Source organism: Salvelinus namaycush, chromosome 10 (assembly GCF_016432855.1).
Source record: "Salvelinus namaycush isolate Seneca chromosome 10, SaNama_1.0, whole genome shotgun sequence".
NCBI classification, from domain to species: Eukaryota; Metazoa; Chordata; class Actinopteri; order Salmoniformes; family Salmonidae; genus Salvelinus; species Salvelinus namaycush.
Genome location: NC_052316.1, coordinates 19,163,995 through 19,188,425, shown reverse-complemented (window position 1 = coordinate 19,188,425; position 24,431 = coordinate 19,163,995). Strand labels below are relative to the sequence as shown.

At 43.1% G+C, this 24,431-nt stretch overlaps 1 protein-coding gene across 2 annotated transcripts in view; it reads left to right on the top strand.

The window, feature by feature from the left end:
- Positions 1-21,505, top strand: part of rgl1 (ral guanine nucleotide dissociation stimulator-like 1) — a 38,438-nt gene extending 16,933 nt beyond the window's left edge. The window contains exons 1-17 of one of the 2 annotated variants that reach the window (XM_039002451.1): positions 2,515-2,703; positions 4,925-5,035; positions 8,029-8,237; positions 8,536-8,610; positions 8,789-8,982; positions 14,833-14,966; positions 15,479-15,798; positions 15,912-15,996; positions 16,124-16,213; positions 16,352-16,438; positions 16,661-16,693; positions 16,808-16,929; positions 17,077-17,166; positions 17,413-17,599; positions 17,792-18,040; positions 18,158-18,272; positions 18,360-21,505. In XM_039002451.1, the coding sequence (XP_038858379.1) occupies positions 2,659-2,703; positions 4,925-5,035; positions 8,029-8,237; positions 8,536-8,610; positions 8,789-8,982; positions 14,833-14,966; positions 15,479-15,798; positions 15,912-15,996; positions 16,124-16,213; positions 16,352-16,438; positions 16,661-16,693; positions 16,808-16,929; positions 17,077-17,166; positions 17,413-17,599; positions 17,792-18,040; positions 18,158-18,272; positions 18,360-18,547 (2,334 nt within the window). In that variant the 5' untranslated portion in view covers positions 2,515-2,658 and the 3' untranslated portion in view covers positions 18,548-21,505. Of the gene's footprint in view, positions 1-2,514; positions 2,704-4,924; positions 5,036-8,028; positions 8,238-8,535; positions 8,611-8,788; positions 8,983-14,832; positions 14,967-15,478; positions 15,799-15,911; positions 15,997-16,123; positions 16,214-16,351; positions 16,439-16,660; positions 16,694-16,807; positions 16,930-17,076; positions 17,167-17,412; positions 17,600-17,791; positions 18,041-18,157; positions 18,273-18,359 lie in introns of those variants that run through there. The other variant, XM_039002450.1, reaches the window with a different exon arrangement.
- The last annotated feature ends 2,926 nt before the right edge of the window (positions 21,506-24,431 follow it).

Sequence of the window (24,431 nt, the reverse complement as noted above, 5' to 3'; positions counted from 1 at the left end):
GGGTCCCCCAGAGGGAAGGCTGGCGGCCGGGGGTCCAAGGGTCCAGCCAGGGGGAGAGCTGACCCTTCTGTGCAGTCCCCCAGTCTGTGCTGTGATATTGGAGATATATTTTATCCCAGATCTCAGGATGAACAGCACCCCTTCTCCGGCCCCCCAGACAAACAAACCTCCTTTTTCATAGAGACTTGCTCCAGACTATAAGATCTGTTGGAGCAGCAGTAGGATCTTAGTACTGTAAATCAACCAGATATATGGCTTTATTTATTATCCCCAGCAGCTGTGCCAATACAAACAGTCTCTTATTTAATCTGAACAGTGCAGCGCCAAACTCCGTAGATTGCACCAAAGATCTTAGCCCTCTCTCTCTGCATCCCAAACCAACTCCTTGTGAAATGGGAGATGTGTGCTCATTGGTCCAGTAGAGTTGAGCTGTGCCTGTCACATTTGTCAGAAGGAGTATTGTCGCACAGAAGGATGACATCACTCACCTCTGAGAGCAGCACAACAGTCCCCGGGGGAGAGCCAGGGGTCACCACCTTTCCCACTGCCTGTCGATGCTTCCCAGAGCCCTGGAGACTGATGTGGATGGTGGGGCAAGCCAGCCTGGGAACTGGCCTCCAGCCAGGCTACACAGGGCTTCCCTGGACCCCTGGCCCTCCAGGCAGGCAGCCTCTGGCCTCTGGCCCGGCCTGCAGCCAACCTGGACTGGGCTGTTTGGGGAGCAGTGACACCATGGCTGGCCTGTACGTCTGTGGGCACCGACTGACACTGTGTGTGACGTTTGGTGTGATGCTGTGTGACGTTGTGTGTTACATTGGCCAGTGTATGAGAGTCAGAGGACACGGGTCACGGCATGGCCAGCCTACTCTCCTACAGAGGGCTCCCATTGTCCACTGGAAGTCTAGTCCTACTGGTGCAGTACATGACTCACAGTGCATTGTGTGGGCCTTGGTGGCTGAAGTTATTACATGAGACATACTGTTATTGATCATCCTAATGGCTTCGTAATAACTCTCTAAATGTTTGATCACCTGCTGATTTCTATCTCTCCACTGACTCAAGTAAGTGGTTGACAGTGGTGGAAAAAGTACTCACTTGTCATACTGGAGTAAAATTAAAGATACCTTAATAGAAAATGACTCAAGTAAAAGTGAAAGTCACCCAGTAAAATACTAAAGTAAAAGTCTAAAAGTATTTGGTTTTAAATATACTTAAGTATCAAAAGTAAATGTAATTGCTAAAATATACTTAAGTATCAAAAGTCAAAGTAAAAAGTATGAATCATTTCAAATTATTATTATTTTTGACAATTTATGAATAGCCAAGGGCCCACTCCGACACTCAGACATAATTTACAAACAAAGCATTTGTGTTTAGTGAGTCCGCCAGATCAGAGGCAGGGGATGACCAGGGATGTTCTCTGTTTAGTGAGTCCTCCAGATCAGAGGCAGTAGGGATGACCAGGGATGTTCTCTGTTTAGTGAGTCCTCCAGATCAGAGGCAGTAGGGATGACCAGGGATGTTCTCTTGATAAGTGCATGAATTGGACCATTTTTCTGTCCTGCTAAGCGTTCAAAATGTAACGAGTACTTTTGATTGTCTGGGAAAATGTATGGAGTAAAAAGTACATTATTTTCTTTAGGAATGTAGTGGAGTAAAAGTAAAAATTGTCAAAAATAGAAATAGTAGAGTACAGATATCCCAAAAAACTACTTAAGTAGCACTTTAAAGTGTTTTTACTTAAGTACTTTACACCACTGGTGGTTGACTATGTGTACAAATACATAAACAGTGGAACAGTTGTTGACTATTCTCACACACATACCCTATTCACATAAACAATACACAGTCGTGACTGCAACTCCAGCCTTCTTGTATTGTCTCACTGGAACAAGGACTATCTGGCTTAAAGGGCCAATCCTTAGTTGAAACAATAACAAACCGTTACCCCGCCTCTGTTTTGGTTAAAAGCTAAAGGGTGGGCTTGGAGAAATGTAACCACTCAAATTCATGGACAGAGCTAGGACTGACCATCCAAGATATAAACATTATAGTTTCAAGCATGTTTTGGGGGTATGTAGTGTTTATTTACAATGTTTACAAACACTGGAGTAAAACAAGCTTATATTTGGGGTTCTGATGGGGTTTGACAGTTGAACTAAGCTCATGAGGCAATTATAAATGATATTCTTCAATAATCAATATGTATATATTATTAATGAAAGTCCAAAAATGGATGAAGGAACTTCAGATTGACCCTTTAAGCTTTACACACAAGCATGCATGCGTAATATCAACGAAAATCTCGACGGGCACTAAAATACTATCTTAAATTTACTGTCAGATTGTATCTTTCACATAATGTTCTCCCTGAAAATGAAAAATCTAAAGAAAATGGTAACGGGAGGGGTTATTGGGAGGACCGCGAGTGCAGTGGGCGGAGCTCAGCCATTCAACAGAGGACTGGGGAAGAGGGGAGATTGAAAGAGAGGAGGAGGATTTGAGAGAGGGGGACAACACAGACAAGAGAGCTGTGACGGATTGTGTAGTGAAGAAAATATTTTACAGAGCAGGACAGCACCGTATGTCGCTGGGGACTGGAAACATTTATTGCCTGGGTTGACTGTTTATACCGTGTTCTGATGCAGTCCCCGGATCATGAGAGAAGCGCTGACCATGAGATTCGCCTGGAAAGCTAAGATGGTAAAAAAAAGTTCCACTGTTTCCGTGCTGCAGACTGTTGCTTTTGTGGTTTGAGAGTCAGCTTTCAGAGCGGCTGGAGAGGGAGGGGGTATGCTTGGGAAAGTAGCGGATAAAGGAAAGAAAGGGGGGGCGGCGGGGGATGAATTTGAACATTGAGTTTGAATTGTTTTTTCTCCCTCAACGCTCTCGTGGTGCACTTTAAATGGTCTGTATCGCCTGCGCGTAAACGTTTTGCGTAAAGACGCGGCCGCGCTATGGAAATGTAACTAGTGTCCGAATAAATATGATGCCATTCGTTTTTCCCCATAGAAATGAAAAACTTTTGTCTCTGAGCCGAGAGTGAAATGGTAGAACAATTGCCTTGGCCCTGGGGCGTGAGCTCCTTTCACGGGTCCCTGCAGCTGCGTCTGGAGCAAGCACAAAGCCTACGGATCAGCCCAAAGACTTGACACCGTTGTTGTTATCTTGAGCGTATTGTTTTCACTTGGCTCAAGACTGTGATGTGTTCTGTGATGTCAGCAGAAGCGGGTCGGAGACAGACTACTGTTATTTTCCCGAGCAAATAGTCAATTCTGTAGTCGGGATCCTTCTCCGCTGAATTGGAGCATCCTTCCAAACTGAAGCCTGTCCAACAATTATGAAATTGGAGTTAGTAAACAAGCCATCTTCTGTTTATATCCTGGGGTCATTTATATGCCATGTAGTCTCTAAACTCATTCCTTTTCACAACCATGTTTATCTCAGCTTTTGTATTATAGGCCTATTAGATGACACACTGAGCTGGGTCCTTTTTAGAGGCTAAAATGTCCCCTGTGAGAGAATAACTTGTTTGATCTCTCTTTTTATAACTCCCGCCCGGTGCTTTTGGTACACCATATGCCCCAACTTGGTCCACAAAGCAGGCAGGCCTTTAAACCCCAGTTTGAAAAACATTTATGCCTGGCACAAAGAGCAGGCTCTGTGCAGACTGTGGACTCAGCAGGCTGGGCCACAGAGCAGAAATACCTCCTGCTATTGTTTTGGAGTGGACTGGACTGCATAACTCACTGAGTGAAGTATTTATCTCGCAGGCAGAGAGGCAGCACTGTACAGGAAACGGATGGAAAATACAGACCTTCTGGCCTGTTTTATCTCCTGGACTCGGTTACTCCTCTGTGGCCTTCTTTCTCTCTCTACACCAGAGCCCATTGCCACCACACACTGTTTATCAGTGCCTGACTGTGATTGTTTGGGGTGGGTTCCCTGCATGGCCCTCTGTGCTGTGTTTTTGTTAGAACCCAAACATCCACCCACAACAGTTCCGGGCTAAGTTCCACTGGCCTTAAGAGCTGGCGTTTTAAGCCTGTTAACGGCCAGCTGTAACCTTTGACTCTAGCTGCCACCACTCTGTCTAGGGAGGGAGTGGACTTTGCCATTGTCCTGTTATGGCAGCGGTGGAAAGTGAGAGTTTGGACTTGCTGGAGTGCTTCTGTCCTCTAAACAGCTCCTCTTTATGGGATTGAAATTAGCTCTGGTCACCGTTACACTGCATGCGGCTGCCTTCCTGCTTGACTGGGCAGATGTTTGATTTGAGTGAACTGCAGTTCTGTGTGTGTGCTCTGCATAGCTGAGAGGCAATATGTCGCCAATATGGATTCAGAGCCAGAGAGTAGACTACATTGTGTGTGTGTGTGTGTGTGTGTGTGTGTGTGTGTGTGTGTGTGTGTGTGTGTGTGTGTGTGTGTGTGTGTGTGTGTGTGTGTGTGTGTGTGTGTGTGTGTGTGTGTGTGTGTGTGTGTGGCAGTGAGCGGTACATGTACTGTATTTCCACCAGTTCCAGGCTCTGGGAGAGGTTTCAGGTTGAGCCAGTCTCAGACAGGCCGGGGATCTTTTATTGTCTTTAGTCTACAGACAGTTCTCAGCTTTAGCTCTCATCTCCTGCGCTCCAGTGGCCCTCTCCAGCTCTGACCTTAGCTCTCAGAGAGGGTGAAAGGTATGGGGGTGAGGGAGACAGTCTCTCCTACTCAGTGGCACTCTGCTCAGTATGGGTTTCATTCTCTATCTCTTTCTCGGTGTCCTTGAGTCATAACAAAAGTACTCCTCTTTTGTTTCTAGACACACTTCACTTCTTTTTAAATGTGATACATTTTGCTAAGTTTTGGTTTGTTCAGCTTTGTTGTGGTCCTGTGTTCTAGAGGATGGTTTGTCTGTGTGTCAACAGCTCAATATGTCTCTCCCACAGAGCTCGGTGCAGGACTGGGGGGAGGAAGTGGAGGAGGGAGCAATATATAACGTGACACTGAAGAGGGTCCAGATCCAGCAGGCTGCCAACAAGGGAGCAAGATGGCTGGGGGTGAGTGGACCACTCTGCTCTTTCACTACAACACACTGGTTGAAAACACGCAAACTTGAGAACCTGTGAGAGACTTTATCAGGCTCAAACAATAACCCTGATCAATACATTATATCTATAGACAGATTGAATCTTTCCATTGGAGAATTTATGATATAATCACTAGTTAACATGGCAACGTTGGACAGATTGAATCACTTTGCAATTATATAAGTCTATAGTTCTTTGTGAAAGGAGAGGGGTACAATAAATAGTTTTGTGGATAGAAGTTGTCTGTTTCATTATAAGATATGCATGTCAATTTGCAATCACAGGGCGTTTTAACTTTTAAACTGTTGAATTCTCCCAATTTTGCCAACACCCTGCGCAGTCCATATAAAAACTTTTACACAAATAGCCTACTCAACTGTTTGTCAAAGTCATTTGATTTCCTGATTTGCCTGTTTCATAGAGTGAGAGTACTCTAGTGCCCCAAATCCTGTTTTAGCACTGGTAGCGCCATTGAGTACTTTTACAATTTTGAAGTAGTCAACTGGGAGGGACTTCCTATGGGTTAAAGAAGAATCACAAAATTCCATCCATATCGTCAAGCGGGATCAGCCAATGAATTATACTCATGAATTATAGTCTATTATACTCACATTCCATAACTGCAGGTGGCAGTCAAGTGCCAACCTTGGCTTTATACCTGTTCAAACAGCACATTCCAGGTGGCAGGATGCACCCTTTCAGTTTGTTTACCAACTCATAGAAGTAGCAGAATAAGAAAATGTACTACTTCAAAATGGAGATGGCCACAATGGCACTGCCCATGCTCGCACAGATGCCACAATGAGACAGGTGCAATGTTGCGTCCTCTAATTATCTCTGTCTGGTTCTAATTAGGTCATTCCATGTTATTTCAGCAAGCCTTGACACCCACCATCTGATTATTCAGAAATTGTTTCTGTAGTTCGAAATCGATAAGATAAGCATTCTGGAAACATTATTTTGTTGAAATATAATTTGATCTCTGATAAATTTAAGCTAATTGATTGCACCTAAATTGTCCATTTTAATTTATAGGATTAATGTAATATTCAATAATTATAGTACCTAACATCTGATTTGGACCAAACCTTTTTCTAACAATGACTAAGACATGAGGAATCCAAAGAAGTGGTCAAAAGCCATCCACGGACTCCCAACACCCCACACCAATCTCACCCCAACAACCAGTATATAGTATCAGTTCTCTGTTTGACAACTAGTATGGAGCTCAGAGTATTGGTTTTTTTCATCCTATGTAATGTATTCTCAGTGAACTTGTCCCCCCCACCTGTTCAGACAAATTTGTGATTAAAGTATCTAGCAATTGATTGTGTAACTCAAGGATATTAATTATAGATTTTTTGGGATATGAAGTGGGGAAATGTTAATATAGTTACCATTGGCCTGCATTGGATTTGTGCCACAAATGCCAAAAAGCATTTGAAATTGTGGCCAGGTAAACAAAACCAAAGCATGGGTTGCTGTCATACCTGGCCCATAGACTGCTTACAGGGTAAGAAAACATATATATATATATATATGTTTTCTTACCCTGTAAGCAGTCTATGGGCCAGGTATATATATATATATATATATATAATGTGTTGTGATTTGGGTGAACTATCCCTTTAACAATGGGGAGATTCTTTAAAAAAAAATCTAATAGCAGGAACAGCACCATCTAGTGGTCAGAACCTGGTATTATCAGGATGTAGGATGGGACATACACCCAACAACTTCAATTACTAATTTCTCTGAACAGGGGAAAGAAACCATCACCAAATTCACTGAGAAATTATGACATAGGATTAAGGAACAATACTCTGAGCTGCAGCAGCATACTACTTGTCAAACATAGAGAATTGATCCAATATACTCGTTGTTGGTGTGTCCGTGGATAGTTATTGACCACTTCTTTGGAGTCCTCATGTCTTACACATTGTTAGAAAAAAGTTAGGTCCAAATAGGATGTTGGGTACTATAATTGTTGAATATTGAATATTATATGAATCCTAGAAATTAAAATGGTCAATTTGTGTGCAATCAATCAGCATAATTTCTCAGGGAACAAATTATATTTAAAAAAAATTATTTTGCAGGAATGCTAATCATATCTGTTTCTAACAACCGAAACGATTTCAGAACAATCTGAGATGGTGGGTGTTGAAATTGTCTTTCTTGTGCTTTTTGAAGTGGAACGACCCAACTGCTACCATAATTCTTCTTTCCCTGCATGTTACATCCTGTAAAAGCAAAGCATATGGATGAGAACAACTACCCCACATTATTATATGGCAGTATACATTTGGAGTGCTTGTTTATTGTAGCCTCTGAGTGGGAGTTCTGTATATGTGAATGTATGAGTAAGCTAGTGAAAACAAGACCATTGTCTGTTCTGTTGATTGTCTCTTTGTGGTTGTTGGTGATTGTAATCCCTTAATTTCTTTAGTGGGAAAGCAAGATAATGTAAACAGTGAGCCACAGTGCCACACTGGTGCATTGTTTACTGTTGTGGCACTGCCCATAGAGTGCCATCTGAAGAAATGCTATACAATGTGAATGTATATGTTTGGTACTTGACAGTCAGTACATTTGTGGTGAGATTTTTACCAGAGACCAGTATTGACTTTGAGAGTGGAGAGCTACTGTGTGTTGGAGTTGGACTGAGTTTGCTGTCCTCTTTGCCTCCCTCCCTTAGCCAGAGGACAGGGTGGAGGAGGGGTGCTCCACTCCGTGATTAGAAGCAGATTGGAGAGTTTCCTGTTTTAGTGTGCTAGCAGCACCAAATATCTCTCTCCTCTCTTCTAATTCTTCTCCCAGCAGACACAATACTCGGACACATCTGCTTAAGAATTAAATATAGTGTGCCTTTGTCTCAACACCTCTCTGTCTCTCCCTCCATTTCTCTCCCCCGTTCTCATCGTTCTAATATCCCTGGTTCTTTCAATCTTGTCTGGTCACAGGCGGAGGGGGACCGGCTGCCCCCTGGCCACACAGTGAGCCAGCTGGAAACCTGTAAGATCCGGAGTATCCGGGCGGGAACGCTGGAACGGCTGGTGGAGACCCTGCTGACGGCGTTCGGGGACAATGACCTCACTTACACCAGCATCTTCCTGTCCACGTACCGCGCCTTCGCCAGCACACACACCGTGCTGCAGCTGCTGTTGGACAAGTAAGTCTGGGTCTGGGGGCTGTAGTGTACAGCAGAGGCTGGCAACTCCTGGTCCTGGTGGGCCCAAGTGTGTTCAGGCTTTTCTCCCAGCCATAGTGCTATAAGACCTGGTTCAAATAATTTAGCTAATCAACATGATTTTTACGAGGTGAATTTTATGTTTAAGTGTTGGGCTGTGACACACTTTGACTGCCACTCTACATTGAAAGGCTAAGGAAACCTATTGGTCTCACTTCTTTTACAGACTGATGGTAGACATTGGTGCTGAAATGTTATTTTCTCTTGTTCTTTTTCTCAGATATGGAATTCCAGAGGATAGTGAAGGACAGATGGAGCGATGTAGACCCTCTGAAACCAAAGGAGCCGTTCGAACGTAAGATTTCTCAACATCTCCTACTTTCTTAGTCTGTCTGTCTTTGCTTGCTTTCCATATGGATTCAAGCTGAGTTGTTGCTGGGTTGATACTGTGTACCTTTCCCTCTGTCAGCAGCAGCTTGCTCCCAGCAGGCTTCTTGATTTTATCTCTGCCCCCCTTCCCTCCTCACCCTCAGTGCCCTGGCCTCCATCCTTCGAGTCTGGCTGGACCAGTGTCCAGAGGACTTCCAGGAGCCTCCATCTTACCCCTGCCTCCACAGAGTCATGGTCTATCTACAGAGGGCCCTGCCTGGATCAGAGCCCATTCGTAGAGCCCAGAGTCTACTGGGGCAGCTACAAGCCGAGGCCAGTCTGGATCCAGACTCCGAGGGTGGGTGAACAGTCTAAGATATCTAGTTAATTAGTACTATATCCTCCCTCAATTCTTTAGTCTTTTTATCTGTCTCTCCCTCTCCTTCATTTCTCTCTCTTTCTATCTCCATCTCTTTCTCTCCATTTGACCCTCTTCACACTCCACACCTTATTTCTCATGCATTGAAAAAAGTAGGCCTGCTGCTTTCATTCTTTGATTAATACAGTGTCTGTTCCGTGCGTTAACTTTTCAATTGTGCCTGCAATTCTGCAGTTGAAGTCAGAAGTTTACATACACCTTTGACAAATACATTTAAACTCCATTTTTTTTCACAATTCCTGACATTTAATCTTTGTAAAAATTCCCTGTCTTAGGATCACGACTTTATTTCAAGAATGTGAAATGTCAGAATAATAGTAGAGAGAATGATTTATTTCAGCTTTTATTTATTTCATCACATTCCCAGTGGGTCAGAAGTTTACATACACTCAATTAGTATTTGGTAGCATTGCCTATAAATTGTTTAACTTTGGTCAAACGTTTCGGGTAGCCTTCCACAAGCTTCCCACAATAAGTTGGGTGAATTTTGGCCCATTCCTCCTGACAGAGCTGGTGTAACTGAGTCAGGTTTGTAGGCCTCCTTGCTCGCACACGCTTTTTCAGTTCTGCCCACAAATTTTCCATAGGATTGAGGGCTGGTGATGGAGACTCCAATACCTTGACTTTGTTGTCAAACACCCCCACAACATAATGCTGCCACCCCCGTGCTTCACAGTTGGGATGGTGTTCTTTGGCTTGCAAGCCTCCCCCTTTTTCCTCCAAACATAACGATGGTCATTATGGCCAAACAGTTCTATTTTTGTTTCATCAGACCAGAGGACATTTCTCCAAAAATGATGATCTTTGTCCTCATGTGCAGTTGCAAACAGTAGTCTGTCTTTTTTATGGTGGTTTTGGAGCAGTGGCTTCTTCCTTGCCGAGCGGCCTTTCAGGTTATGTTGATATAGGACTCGTTTTACTGTGGATATAGATACTTTTGTACCTGTTTCCTCCAGCATCTTCACAAGGTCCTTTGCTGCTGTTCTGGGATTGATTTGCACTTTTTTCACCAAAGTACATTCATCTCTAGGAGACAGAACACGTCTCCTTCCTGAGCAGTATGACGGCTGCGTGGTCCCATGGTGTTTATACTTGCGTACTATTGTTTGTACAGATGAATGTGGTACCTTCAGGCGTTTGGAAATTGCTCCCAAGGATGAACCAGACTTGTGGAAGTCTACAATTTTTTTCCTGAGGTCTTGGCTGATTCTTTTGGTTTTCCCATGATGTCAGAGGCACTGAGTTTGAAGGTAGGCCTTGAAATACATCCACAGGTACACCTCCAATTGACTCAAATTATGTCAATTAGCCTATCCGAAGCTTCTAAAGCCATGACATCATTTTATGGAATTTCCCAAGCTGTTTAAAGGCACAGTCAACTTAGTGTATGTAAACTTCTGACCCACTGGAATTGTGATACAGTGAATTATCAGTGAAATAATCAAATCTGTCTAAACAATTGTTGGAAAAATTATTTGTCATGCACAAAGTAGATGTCCTAACCAACTTGCCAGAAGTATTGTTTGTTAACAAGAAATGTGTGGAGTTGATGATAAACCAGTTTTTATGACTCCAACCTAAATGTATGTAAACTTCCGACTTCAACTGTATATCATAAGCGTTGTAACTGCAGCACCTTAACCCGGGAGATCCATCATTTTCCTACCACCACATTGTGAACCGCAGCAGATTGAAGCTTGTGATTGGTTTAGTGAGGGTCGAGGACCAAGGCGATTGGATGCGCGTTGGTAAAAAAAAAAATGTCCCTCATGATTAGCGTGGAGCAGCTTTTCTATGGGAGCACCACCGCAGACTGGACAGGCAAGTTTGTTCTCCGCTGATCAAAGTTTGTGAACAACATTTTCAGAAGAGCAGCACCGCATATTGTAGCGCTGTTTTCTACACATAATTGTCAACAAGTGAATTTTCTGTCTCTCGTGTCGCATAATGTTTCCTTTTGACATTTTGATAATATAGCCCAGCCTACTATAGTGATTAAATCCACCACTTGCATGAGCCCAGATCCATATGCTACATTATTTACTTTGTTTGGTCGTTAGTGATTTAGCACAAGGTTCATTAGGCTGTAACAACGAAAAGGCAGCGTTCAGCAGGAATCTTGGTAAGGTGACTTGATTTGTATGTATTATAAACATTATTTTGCACAAACAAATTGTGAACCCAAATGTGTAAATGATTGTTGTGGGGGGACAACAATACATTGAAAGATAATTTGGGTTTGGTGTAGGGGCAGATTTAAGCTATGTCCTCTTATCTTCAGGAGATTTTAATCTGTTTTAATTTATTTAGTCTTTTACAATAGCTGCTGTAAGTCATTAGAACAATTGCCATCCTCTACAATGGGCTAAAAAATGAGCTATATTGATGCCCCTTGCCTCAAATATTCTGTTTTGTCATTTTAGTATTGTGCACAAGATGGTAGACACATGGAAAAGATCTTGCCTATGTAGAGTAAGATGATAGCAAGGTTTTGCAAATCAGCCTCAACCACCTGAAGATTGATATTCATGACATTTGTCTTGAATGTGGGGTACTGTGCAGAAATCAAATGAAGTCACATTAATATATTGAAACCCCCAGTTTTTGGTAAACATAGATCAGGGGTGGCCAACCCCCTTGGAGTGCTACTTCTAGGCAGGATTTTCTACGGTCCTATTTTAAAGGGATAGTTCACCCAAGTGAATTACATATTTACATGTTTGTTTCTTATGGACAAGGAGAGACTGCAATCCATCCTATGGTTAGCCACTGCCGCCAACCATTAATATTAGCATTTATTTTATTATTTATTTTTCACCCCAATTTCGTGGTATCCAATTGGTAGTAGTTACAGTCTTGTCTCATCGCTGCAACTCCCGTACGGACTCGGGAGAGGCGAAGGTCGAGAGCCATGCGTCCTCCGAAACACAACCCAACCAAGCCGCGCTGCTTCGTGACACACTGACATCCAACCCGGACGCCAGCTAGGGGCACCGCTAGCACTGCGACGCAGTGCCTTAGACAACTGCGCCACTCAGGAGGCCAATATTAGCATTTTCTAACCAAAAACTAATGTAATTCAATGTTACCTAGCTAGCATACTCTAAATTTCATGGCCAAATAATCTCAAAGTAACTTCAAACCAAGTCATCGGGTTTTGAGTGTGCATTTATGGACTACAGGAAAAGGAGGGCCAAGCATGCCCCCATTCTCATCGACGGGGCTGTAGTGGAGAAGGTCGAGAGCTTCAAATTCCTTGGTGTCACATCAACAACAAACTATCTTGGTGCAAACACGCCAAGACAGTCTTGAATAGGGCACGACAACCCCTATTCCCCCTCAGGAGACAGAAAAGATTTGGCATGGGTCCTCAGATACTCAAAGTTCTACAGCTGCACCATCGAGAGCATCCTGACTGGTTGCATCAGCACCTGGTATGGCAACTGCTTGACATCTGACCTGAAGGCGCTACAGAGGGTAGTGCTTACGTCTCAGTACATCACTGGGGCCAAGCTTCCTGCCATCCAGGACCTCTATACCAGGCGGTGTCAGAGGAAGGCACTAAAAATTGCCAAAGACTCCAACCACACTAGTCATAGACTGTTCTCTCTGCTACTGCATGGCAAGCAGTACCAGAGCACCAAGTCTAGGTCCAAAAGGCTCCTTAACAGCTTCTACTCCCAAGCCATAAGACTGCTTGACAGCTAATCAAATGGTTACCCAGTCTATTTGCATTGACCCCCAACCCTTTTTTTTGTTGATGCTACTCGCTGTTTATTATCTATGCATAGTAATTTTACCTCTACCTACATGTACATAAACTCAGCAAAAAATAAACGTCCCTTTTTCAGGACCCTGTCTTTCAAAGATAATTTGTAAAAATCCAAATAACTTCACAGATCTTCATTGTAAAGTGTTTAAACACTGTTTCCCATAAACAATTAATGAACATGCACCTGTGGAACGGTCATTAACACACTAACAGCTAACAGCTTAAGCAATTAAGGTCACAGTTATGAAAACTTAGGACACTAAAGAGGTCTTTCTACTGACTCTGAAAAACACCAAAAGAAAGATGCCCAGGGTCCCTGCTCATCTGTGTGAATTTGCCTTAGGCATGCTGCAAGGAGGCATGAGGACTGCAGATGTGGCCAGGGCAATAAATTGCAATGTCCGTACTGTGAGACGCCTAAGACAGCGCTACAGGGAGACAGGACGGACAACTGATCGTCCTCGCAGTGGCAGACCACGTGTAACAACACCTGCACAGGATCGGTATATCCGAACATCACACCTGCGGGACAGGTACAGGATGGCAACAACAACTGCCTGAGTTACACCAGGAGCGCACAATCCCTCCATCAGTGCTCAGACTGTCCGCAATAGGCTGAGAGAGGCTGGACTGAGGGGTGGAGGCCTGTTGTAAGGCAAGTCGTCACTAGACATCACTGGCAACAACGTCGCTTATGGGCACAAACTCACCGTCACTGGACCAGACAGGACTGGCAAAAAGGACTCTTCGCTGATGAGTCGCGGTTTTGTCTCACCAGGGGTGATGGTTGCAATCGCTTTTATCGTCGAAGGAAGGAGCGCTACACCGAGGCCTGTACTCTGGAGCGGGATCGATTTGGAGGTGGAGTGTCCGTCATGGTCTGGGGCGGTGTGTCACAGCATCATCGGACTGAGCTTGTTGTCATTGCAGGCAATCTCAACGCTGTGTGTTACAGGGAAGACATCCTCCTCCCTCATGTGGTACCCGTCCTGCAGGCTCATCCTGACATGACCCTCCAGCATTGCAATGCCACCAGCCATACTGCTCGTTCTGTGCGTGATTTCCTGCAAGACAGGAACGTCAGTGTTCTGCCATGGCCAGCGAAGAGCCCGGATCTCAATATCCTTGAGCACGCCTGGGACCTGTTGGATCGGAGGGTGAGGGCTAGGGCCATTCCCCCCAGAAATGTCCGGGAACTTGCAGGTGCCTTGGTGGAAGAGTGGGGTAACATCTCACAGCAAGAACTGGCAAATCTGGTGCAGTCCATGAGGAGGAGATGCACTGCGATACTTAATGCAGCTGGTGGCCACAAAACTGTTACTTTTGATTTTGACCCACCCTTTGTTCAGAGACACATTATTCCACTTCTGTTAGTCACATGTCTGTGGAACTTGTTCAGTTTGTCTCAGTTGTTGAATCTTATGTTCATACAAATATTTTTCACATGTTAAGTTTGCTGAAAATAAACGCAGTTGACAGTGAGAGGATGTTTTCTTTTTTTGCTGAGTTTATTACGTCAATGACCTCGACTAACCTGTACCCCCGCACATTGACTCGGTACCCCCTGTGTGTATATATATATATATATATATATATATATATATATATATATATATATAATACAGCCTTGTTATTTTGTTACTTTTCTTTCTTTATTTAGTAAATCTTTTCTTAACTCTTATGTTTCTTAACTGCACGGTTGGTTAAGTACTTTGCCAGTAAGTTCTACACCTGTTGTATTTGGTGCATGTGACAATGATTTGATTTTGTTTAGCTTTTTTTCAAACTAAGAGAATCTTGAATAATAAAAAAAATAATTCCACCCTGGTCATGGGCCTAAGCCATATGAAAATATGTGGAAATGAACTTTAACCCAGGCTAGGGGTTGGAGCCAATGACATTCACTTAAGCTTGGAGTGCGATCTCCTATCTTCAAAAGTTGGCAGCCCTGCCATCATGAAGGAAATCATTAATCTGATAATTTCTCCTCTTGGTAGGTTTCTCCGGCGGTTTCCATGGAAACAGCTCCTTCTGCCTGGGTGAGGATGAGGAAGTGGAGATCGAGGTCCAGGAAGATTTCCTGTCATTTGATGCAGATTTGGTGGCCGAGCAGCTAACCTATATGGATGCGGTAAGAGAGGCTGAGGGAGGCTGGGTGGGAGTATGGGTTTCCAATGTATTTGAACAATATAGGATAAATATACATTTTAAAGTAACTGTCCAGTATTACCATATTTCTATGAAATACGACCTATAAATAATTATAATACGAGTGAAGTAGTTTTCCTTTTTAAAAATGATAATTAAGTAGGTTATAAATCAGCTTTTCTGTGTTGTGATGGTGTGTGCGGACCCCAACAAAATATTAATGCGAGTAGACCGCTGATTTGGCCAGCTCAGCCAATGAGCCAACATGACTTCATGTTCTATGAGGAAATAGCAAGCATTTTTATGATACAAGTTTTTGAGGTGAGTTTTTTTTTGTTGCCAATTTATGCTTTGGCCACATACGATATAGGACAAGTCAACAACAATATTTTGGTATGCGTTAACAGAATATTAACTTTTTTAAAGTAATATTTTCACTGGACAGTTACTTTAAAAGTTTGAATACTAATAGTATCATTGTTTGTCTGTTTCCAGTTGTTGTTCAAGAAGGTGGTTCCTCACCACTGCCTGGGTTCCATCTGGTCCCAGAGGGATAAGAAGCAAAACAAGCACAGTGCTTCCACCATCCGTGCCACAATCACCCAGTTCAATGCTGTGGCAGCATGTGTGGTCAGCACCATACTGCACCGACGCCAGATCCGCCCGCACCTCAGGGCACGGGTCATCCAGCGCTGGATAGACGTCGCTCAGGAGTGTCGCATGCGTAAGAACTTCTCCTCGTTGCACGCCATCGTATCTGCACTGCAGTCCAACCCACTCTACAGACTGAAGAGGGCCTGGTCCTGCGTGCACAAGTGGGTCTTTCACAAGCTGAATGCATATGAACTGATCAGTCATTCACAACTCATGTGATAGAGTTCTTATGCATTCCCAATTTAGTTCTAACCTTTCTCTGTCATTTCCACAGAGACGGCATCTCTACGTTCGAGGAACTATCAGACATCTTCTCAGATCACAACAACTACCTGACCAGCCGAGAGCTGCTGATGAGGGTGAGACTGCTCTGGGAATGCCTGCATACCAGACATTGTGGATGTTGAGGAAGTGGTTAATTGATGATGAATTGATTGATTTTAGTAGTGATTTGATATTTACCCAATCTACTCTTTCCCCCTACAGGAGGGCACCTCTAAGTTTGCCAATCTGGAAGGCTGTGCTAAGGAGCACCAGAAACGCATTCACAAACGACTCCAGCTGCAGAAGGAAATGGTGAGCGGTGGAGCGAGCTACAAGCCACTATGTGTTTGCGGCCCTGTTTGTTTCCGTTTCAGGAAGAGGGTAAAAGTGAGTAGCTTAGCTGTGCCTGCTGATTGGTATGTTTTAACCTATGCTTGTCTCTCCTCCCAGGGTGCCATGCAGGGGACGATACCTTACCTGGGCACCTTCCTGACAGACCTGACCATGCTAGATACTGCTCTACCAGACCTAGTAGAGGTGAGCCTTACTATCATCCTACTCACTCCTTCTGTTTGGTTGTAGAGACTCTGGTTGTAGAGACTTGTATGTTGTGACTACTGTTTGCAACTAGAGCATGAGTTTCCATGAGTATGTGAGGAATTAGTTTGGCAGTTTTTGGAGAAGTCCACTACTGTTTGTCTAGCCAGCCCAGCGTGGGATGAGAGTTCAGTCTTTCAGTGTCCTCTGTGTCTTCTGCAGGGTGGGCTCATCAACTTTGAGAAGAGGCGGAGGGTGAGTGTCATTTTCAACCTGTTTCTAAACCACTAATTAGGTGATTAGGAAAAGTCATTAATGTTGGTAGTGTCAGCTCAATTGACATGATTGACATTGATCTCTCTCTTGCAGGAGTTTGAGGTGATTGCTCAGATCAAGCTGCTGCAGTCTGCGTGTAACAGCTACTGTCTGAGTGCTGACGCTGCCTTCCTGCACTGGTTCAAGAGCCAGCCCCAGCACAGCGAGGAGGAGAGGTACAAGCATCATCAATCATTCACACTATATATATATATATATATCACTAGACCAGCTCTTGCTATCCTCTCTTTCTTTCTGATTGTTTCTCAGGCTAAGTAGACTGGTAGCAGTGATGTCATGATTATTTTCGGTTTCTCTTGCAGCTATGCTATGTCTTGTGACATTGAAGGAGTGGGAGACAGCAGTCCTACTTCACCCAAACCTCGCAAGAGTATGGTCAAGAGACTTAGCCTGTAAGCACACTCTAGAGGAAATCTAACATATACTGTACTTTATATTTTGATTTACAATAAATCTACCCTGAATAATATAGACATTATTGTAATGGTGTAGAATTCTACAATCAGTTGTGGAGCCTTTGCCATAATATTGATGTTTTAACAGAATTCCATTAAATCATTGTTTATATTAGATCTAAATGACCGGTATTGGTCCTTTTTGTTTTGTGATGTTTTTTTGTTGACTTTTTTCTCTGTCAGACTGTTTCTGGGTGTAGACTCCTCGGCAGCGAGTTCCCCGTTGAGGGAAACACCTCGGTCGCCCCCTACTGGCAGCTCTGGGGAGAGCATGGACTCAGTAAGTGTGTCGTCTAGTGACTCCAGCCCTTCAGAAAGCGATGGCATGGCCATGACACCTATACACACCTCCGACACTCAGCAGAACAAGGTATGGCACTAAGATACATTTTTGTTGTATTTAATTGGTGGGGGTTTTGCACAAGCCCTATTGTTTTATTTTCTTTCTATTCTGTATTTTGTTTACCAATGTGTGCAAATAAAGTTATAATTCTATCCAAAAGGTTGGCAATATGAAGGTTGTATATGTGCTAATTACTGTGTGTCATCTGTGTTTCTCCAGTTGTCCGAGTCTTCTTCCTGTACTTCTCTCCACTCCATGGACACTACCTCATCATCAGCCAGTGTTCCAGTGACCCCGGCCTCTCCCTCTCTCCCCGGGCCACCCTGCATGCACCGTCGCTCTGTCTCCCTGACACCCATGTCCCCCTCCTCCCCCCTGCCCCCTGCCTACAACACCCAGGCCCAGGACGCCTGCATCATCAGAGTCAGTCTGGAGCAGGGCAATGGCAACCTCTACAAGAGCATCCTGGTACGTCTCATGTTAAAATGTGAGATTATGACAAATGTATTCTAAAGGTGTTTCAGAAGTGACGATTCATCCTGATTTTGATTTCATTTTGATATTAAAATGTTGTTTCGTCCCCAGTTGACGAGTCAGGATAAGACTCCAGCAGTGATCTCTAGAGCTGTGGCCAAACACAACCTGGAGAGTGAGCCTGGGGAGGGATACGAGCTGGTGCAGGTCATCTCTGAGGAGAGAGGTACAACATTCTCCCTGACACTCTTTTTAGCCTCGGAGTTGTGATGATAATGTGAAAAAGTAATTTTTTTAAAACTTCCTTTTTCAGAGCTGGTGATTCCAGACAATGCTAACGTCTTTTACGCCATGAACACCTCAGCCAATTTTGACTTCCTGCTGCGCGTGCGAGGCACCGCGGGGAGGCCGGTCCAGCTGAGAAGTCGCTGCGCCTCCACACTCCCCCGCGCCCAGCAACGCTCCAGCCTGTCTCTGCGCCTCAGCAAGGTCACACTGTGACTCCCAGGACAGGGGCACAAGGACTGGAGGGACCACAGACAGGAGGGGGTGGGAGACTGAGAAGAACCAGGGATGGGGGAGTGAGATGAAGTCAATGAGACTCTGAATACCCTATTCCCAAAACCCCTGTCCCCAATCGGACCCCCACCTCTCAGTGCCCACATACATCCCCCAACTCCAGAAGCAGCCTGTGGCCTTCCAATCCCTGTCCCTGCCACCCCCTAACCCCTATGGACTATTATGGATGTGTAGTGGGACTTCAGTGCCAATTAGAATATAGATGCCTTTGGCAGAGCGAGACAGTGCCACCCCCCCCCCCCCCAACCTTCCGCTCTCCACATGAAGAGATTTTGCACATGCAGGAGGAGTGACTCCTGCCCTCCATCAGTATTCAGCTTTTTTTTAATCAACTCTCTTCTTTCCTGTGATGCCTGTTATGTTTCCCATTCAGAGGGAGATGGGAAGGAGTGAGACTGCGATGTGTCCTGTTGCCTTTATTAATGATGATGAACTCCTGTGTCAGTGTTAATCTGGGTGATTGATTGACAGGAGCTGTGTCACGTCAATATCTTTCTTCTTTGTTTCCTTCACCTCATTGTGTGCACTGTGTGTAACACACCGGACTGCGCCTCTAATATTCTGAGCTGTGTGACGAATACCATTATAGAGGCATTCTGATAGGTTCCTACTTGGTTTTAACAAGTCCTTTCCTTTTGAAATTGCTTAGCTGTCCTATCTCATCTGTAGGGTGTAGTGACACATAGGATGGGTCTCTATGTGAGGCCCGGATCAGCCTGCCGCGCTGATTAGCAGTCCTGATAGAGATGCACTTGTTGGTGGCTAGGTGACGTCAGGAGGTGGGAAATAGGTGGAATGAGTGACCTGCTCTTCTTCTTTTCACCTCTGCACAAAATGAAGTATAGTTTTGTTTTCCTCTGATTTAGTTTTTTACAGGGCAGAAGAAAAAAGTATTTGTATCAAACTTGGAGAGAGTTCTAAAGGATGATGTTTTAAATTATATGTGAATTCAGATTGTCAGAAAAAAGCCAGTACCAGATTTGCTGTGCTGCATTTGGAATCGTGACAGAGGGGACAGACTCCCACTCTAGTGCTCAGTGGGTGCACATTACATTAATGAGTACTGGGGCTTATTCAGGAGGGTGCAGGGTTAAGGTCTATCTGCTGAACACACCATCACTTATCATGTGCACTTGGGTGGAGTCAGATTTTTTAGAGCAGCACCTTTTGGCAACATGATACCCTCTCCGGTCCATGTGTTCCTAGACCCCCGATTTTATAAACATTCACAAGGCTACAATAGCAGAGATTTTCTTGTCTTCCCATTTGTGATAAAACAAAGAATCACATTGAAAACGACCACTGTTGGCTAATTTAAAAGAAAACCAACTGCATTTTTGAATATTAGCTAAATGTAATGAAAGTTTCGGTTTGTTTTACATTACCTCATTTTGTGCCTGCCAGTTGGCTGTAGGCTAAAAACAGCAAGCAAGCTAGCTTTTCCATCTTCCCAATTTATAATTAAATAAATGCCCTGGCAAATATTCTTCTACTTGCCAGTGTAACCTACAACATTATTCCAGTTTAATCTGCTGCTTGAATGTATTCACTCCCATATCAGCTAAAAATAGAATGTCATAATTTTTGTTCATGGAGAAAAAGCACATGGCTAGCAGCTGTTTTACCATTTAGAAATAGCCTAAAATCAAGTAATTACTTCTAAACAAAATATGTTTTGTGGAGGGATTCTAATAAGGCTATAATGTTTGGTTTATTGTTTGAACAGTCGCTGAGATTATATTTAGTTATCAATGCAAAATAGGCTACTTTAGTTCATAGCATCAGATCACTTTTGTTTTCACGGATTTATAGCAACACTGGTGCTTATTTTTAGAGCAAATTGATAGATGTAGAGTTAATTATTTAGTGAAACCAGTGGTGTAGTGAAGGGTAAATGTTTTGCAGGAAAATTAATTGAACGTATAAGGAGCTTTACTTTTTTCACCGCAACCCCACTTTTGTTTTTACCACTACATCAGTGTGTGAAACACCTTTATGCCAAAAGAGAAAGGAACAAAATACATTTTGGGGGTTCAATTTCAACCAAGTGAGTTTGGTGGTAAAATACAGCCTCATTATCTACACAACAGTGCCCCCACCCTCACAAAAGGAATAATATGTTGCATTTCAACATTTTTGTGGAGAAAATGGGCGTAGCAAGACTTCTAGGCAGGCTTACAAGGAGCCGCCCATTTTGTGGTGAAAAAACGACATTCAAGTACTGCGTTGCGCTCCGTTTGCGTAAACGTTCAGATGGAAATTGTCATTCAGAATAGGCAGTCATGTCTGCTCTTACAACATTCTCAACATTGCGGCCCCCTGTGCACCGAGCCTCAGCTAATCACTCACTCCCAATAGTTTGAGTCACAGACGATATGAAGAAAAGAAATCACACCAGCCCACACTATGACACTAACTCAGTTCCTCCTGTGCCCAGGCCTCTACACACACACACACACACACACACACACACACACACACACACACACACACCTCCCACTTTAACAGAAACCCATACCGGCTCCCACACACTGCCTAACCAGCATTAACACCACCACCCCATCTGTCACACACACACACACACACACACACACACACACACTGAATGCTGTCCCTACTGTGCTATAAATACCTATTCTCTCCTTGCACACTGTGGTTATGGCTATAACACTCGTTCTCTAATACTGACATTCTGGCCATCTCACTGAGCGCAGTGTACTGATCTGTTATTGGTCATACTAAAGGCTGGGCAAGGTTTACTCTGTGGTCGATTTCCTCCTATCTTGATTCTCATTCAGCACTTGTGATTTTTCTCTCATGAACTTTGTGTACTTCTTCACTGCCAAAGAATTCTCTACCTAAATAAATTATTATCATTACTATGATTGTCTTTTTGTTTGAACAAAAAAGATTCCCAGAGTTGAACGATAGTTCAAATTATTATTCTGGAACAAACAAGTAAAGGGTTATTACTCTGTAATTACCATTTAACAATATACTTGGTCATTTCTTTACCATAAAATGTTACAATGAGATGACAAGTAACTATGAAGTCCTGTAAAGCTAGTGCACCATATCATTTGTGGGCTTTGTAAATCGTTTAAGACATTTCTACTGACTTCAATGCAGTCATGACCTCTCCTCTCAAAGCTACATCCTGCTCTTGTGCAATTTCATAGAAATTCATTGACAAATGTGTTTTAAAGCATTTTGAGTTATTTATTTAACCCTAAGAAAATATACATAAATATCCTAGAGCCAAGTCGATAAAGAGTATACATGGAAATCTAACACGCAATATTTTTGTTTGTCATCAGCTAATAAGACAATTCAGTGAACATATTTTCATTGTTGAGATCACCTCCATGAAAAATAAATATGCTTTATTTTGAAATCAGTTGGATATGTTTAGAAATACAATACCAGTCAAATGTTTGGACACACCTACTGATTTCAAGGGTTTTTCTTTATTTTGACTATTTTCTACATTGTAAAATAAGTAAAGACATCAAAACTATGTAATAACACATGGAATCATGTAGTAACCCAAAAAGTTTTTTTAAAATATATATTTTATAGTGTGTGCAAAGCTATCATCAAGGCAAAGGGTGGCTACTTAGAAGATTTTAAAATATATTTTGATTTAACACTGTTTTTGTTACTACATGATTCCATATGTGTTATTTCATGGTTTTGCAACAGTAAAAAGTGAGAAATTTGCAGATGTGCACTTGAGCAAGGCACTTAACCTTAATTGCTACTGTATGTCACCCTGGATAAGAGTGTTTGCTAAATGACTAAAATGTAAATAATGGTGATCTGCAAAACAAACGTTAGATGTGCATGCTGCCACCTAGTGTACTGGGGTTTGTGGTCAATCACAGCTTGTAGACTTTCGAATAAAAGAAAACAAACATTTTAAAAAACTCTTACCTAATCATGTGCTACTAAGACGATACAAAAGATACCTACTAACTTATAACATTTGGCCTCACCTCTACCCAATGGGGCATGAATATAAATTGTATCTTGTTTTAAAGCCCTCTTGGCTACTTGGTCTTCAATTAAATGTCCTCCCACACCTGAATGGGCTGGGACCCAGTAGAAATGCACTACTACACCCAGTCTCTCAATTCTCCATAGCAGAGTTAATGCTTCCAATAGTAGATCACTCCTATTAGAGTTACCAGAAGATAAACTACGCAGTACAAAGAATCTAAGCTAGAGAGCCACTACCATTGACAACAGTCAGCAGAGTGTACAGACAGTCCATCTGTTAGTCTTCTGCACATCAAATTCAGGAATGTAAACTTCTGTTCCTGTGTCCACTATCAGGATCCTAGGAACCATCTGTAAAAACTGGTAAATAAGCATACAATCTTCTACTAATGTAATTTTCAACCAGTTCTCTTATCAGGTATTCCCAAACTGGGGTATGTGTACCCTCAGTGATATGCACAATGTCGTTGGGGGTATGCCAAATAAAAATGTGATTAACATTTTAAAGTATTTTATTTTTTATTTAAAAAATACATCTTCACATTTTCAAACAGTCCATTTTATATTTTCCAACGGGACTATACATGTGGGTGAGGGTTTTTTCTCGCCTGAGTAGCCTCGTTTCACTCCCGACACTCTAGTGTTCAGCGAAATAACAACACTATGTCAAATACAGGTAGCCTAGTCAAATAATTAACATCCAATTACATTAAATGTTATTCTCTCGCGGGAATTCCAGTAACGGTCCGTATGTAGCCAAACATAGCTCCTGCTCATTCCGTTTGCTCGAAAATGTGTAAATGGTTAAAAAAGTAAGGCCCATAGAGACACATACCAGCTCTACTGGTAGTATTGCTACTACCAGCAGTACTGCACCTGTCAACGACACAAGTTGTTCTGCTTCCACGAGCACATCCAATGCTAGCATCAGTAATTCTACATTTGTTGTTAGCCCAGCTAGCATGGACACTGACCGTTGTGAATCTGATGCAGCCGAAGAGCTACTGCCCCCTTACCCGGGAAAGCACCTAACTACAGACAGGGACATTGAACCATCGAAGAGGCGCAAATATGAGAACTATATTGATTTGGGGTTCACTTATATTGGGAGTAGTGCTTTTCCTCCGCCACAGTATGTTGTATGTGCAAAAGTACTATCTCACAACTCACCTTCCCTCTTGCGCAGACATTTAGAAACAAAACATGGCAATTTGACAAATAAGCCACAGGAGTTTTTTGAGCGAGAATTAAGACAACTTTCGAGTAGTAAGACATGTATAAAAGCAACAGATACCATTAATAAGAAGGGGTTAGAAGTGTCTTATATGGTGAGCTACCGAGTGGCTAGGACAGGCAAGCCCCCTACTATTGTGGAGGACTTAATTCTTCCTGCTGCCACGGATATGGCTGGGACAATGCAGGGGGAAAAGGCCCAAAAAACTATACAGACAATTCCTTCATCAAACAACACTGTTTCACGACGCTTCAGTGACATGGCAGGAGATGTTTTGAAACAATTACTGCTTCACATACAAGTGAATTCTATGCGTTACAGCTGGATGAGTCAACAGACGAGGTGGGCCTGGCACAGCTCCTGGTATATGTCCGTTACGTTTATGGGGGGTCAATTAAGGAAGACATCCTCTTCTGCAAACCACTGGATACCAGGACAAGAGGAGAGGATATTTTTAAAGTACTGGACAGCTTTGTGACATCAAATGGACTTTGGTGGTCAAGATGTGTTGGTATCTGTACTGATGGTGCAAAAGCCATGACAGGGAGACAAAGTGGAGTGGTAATGCGCGTG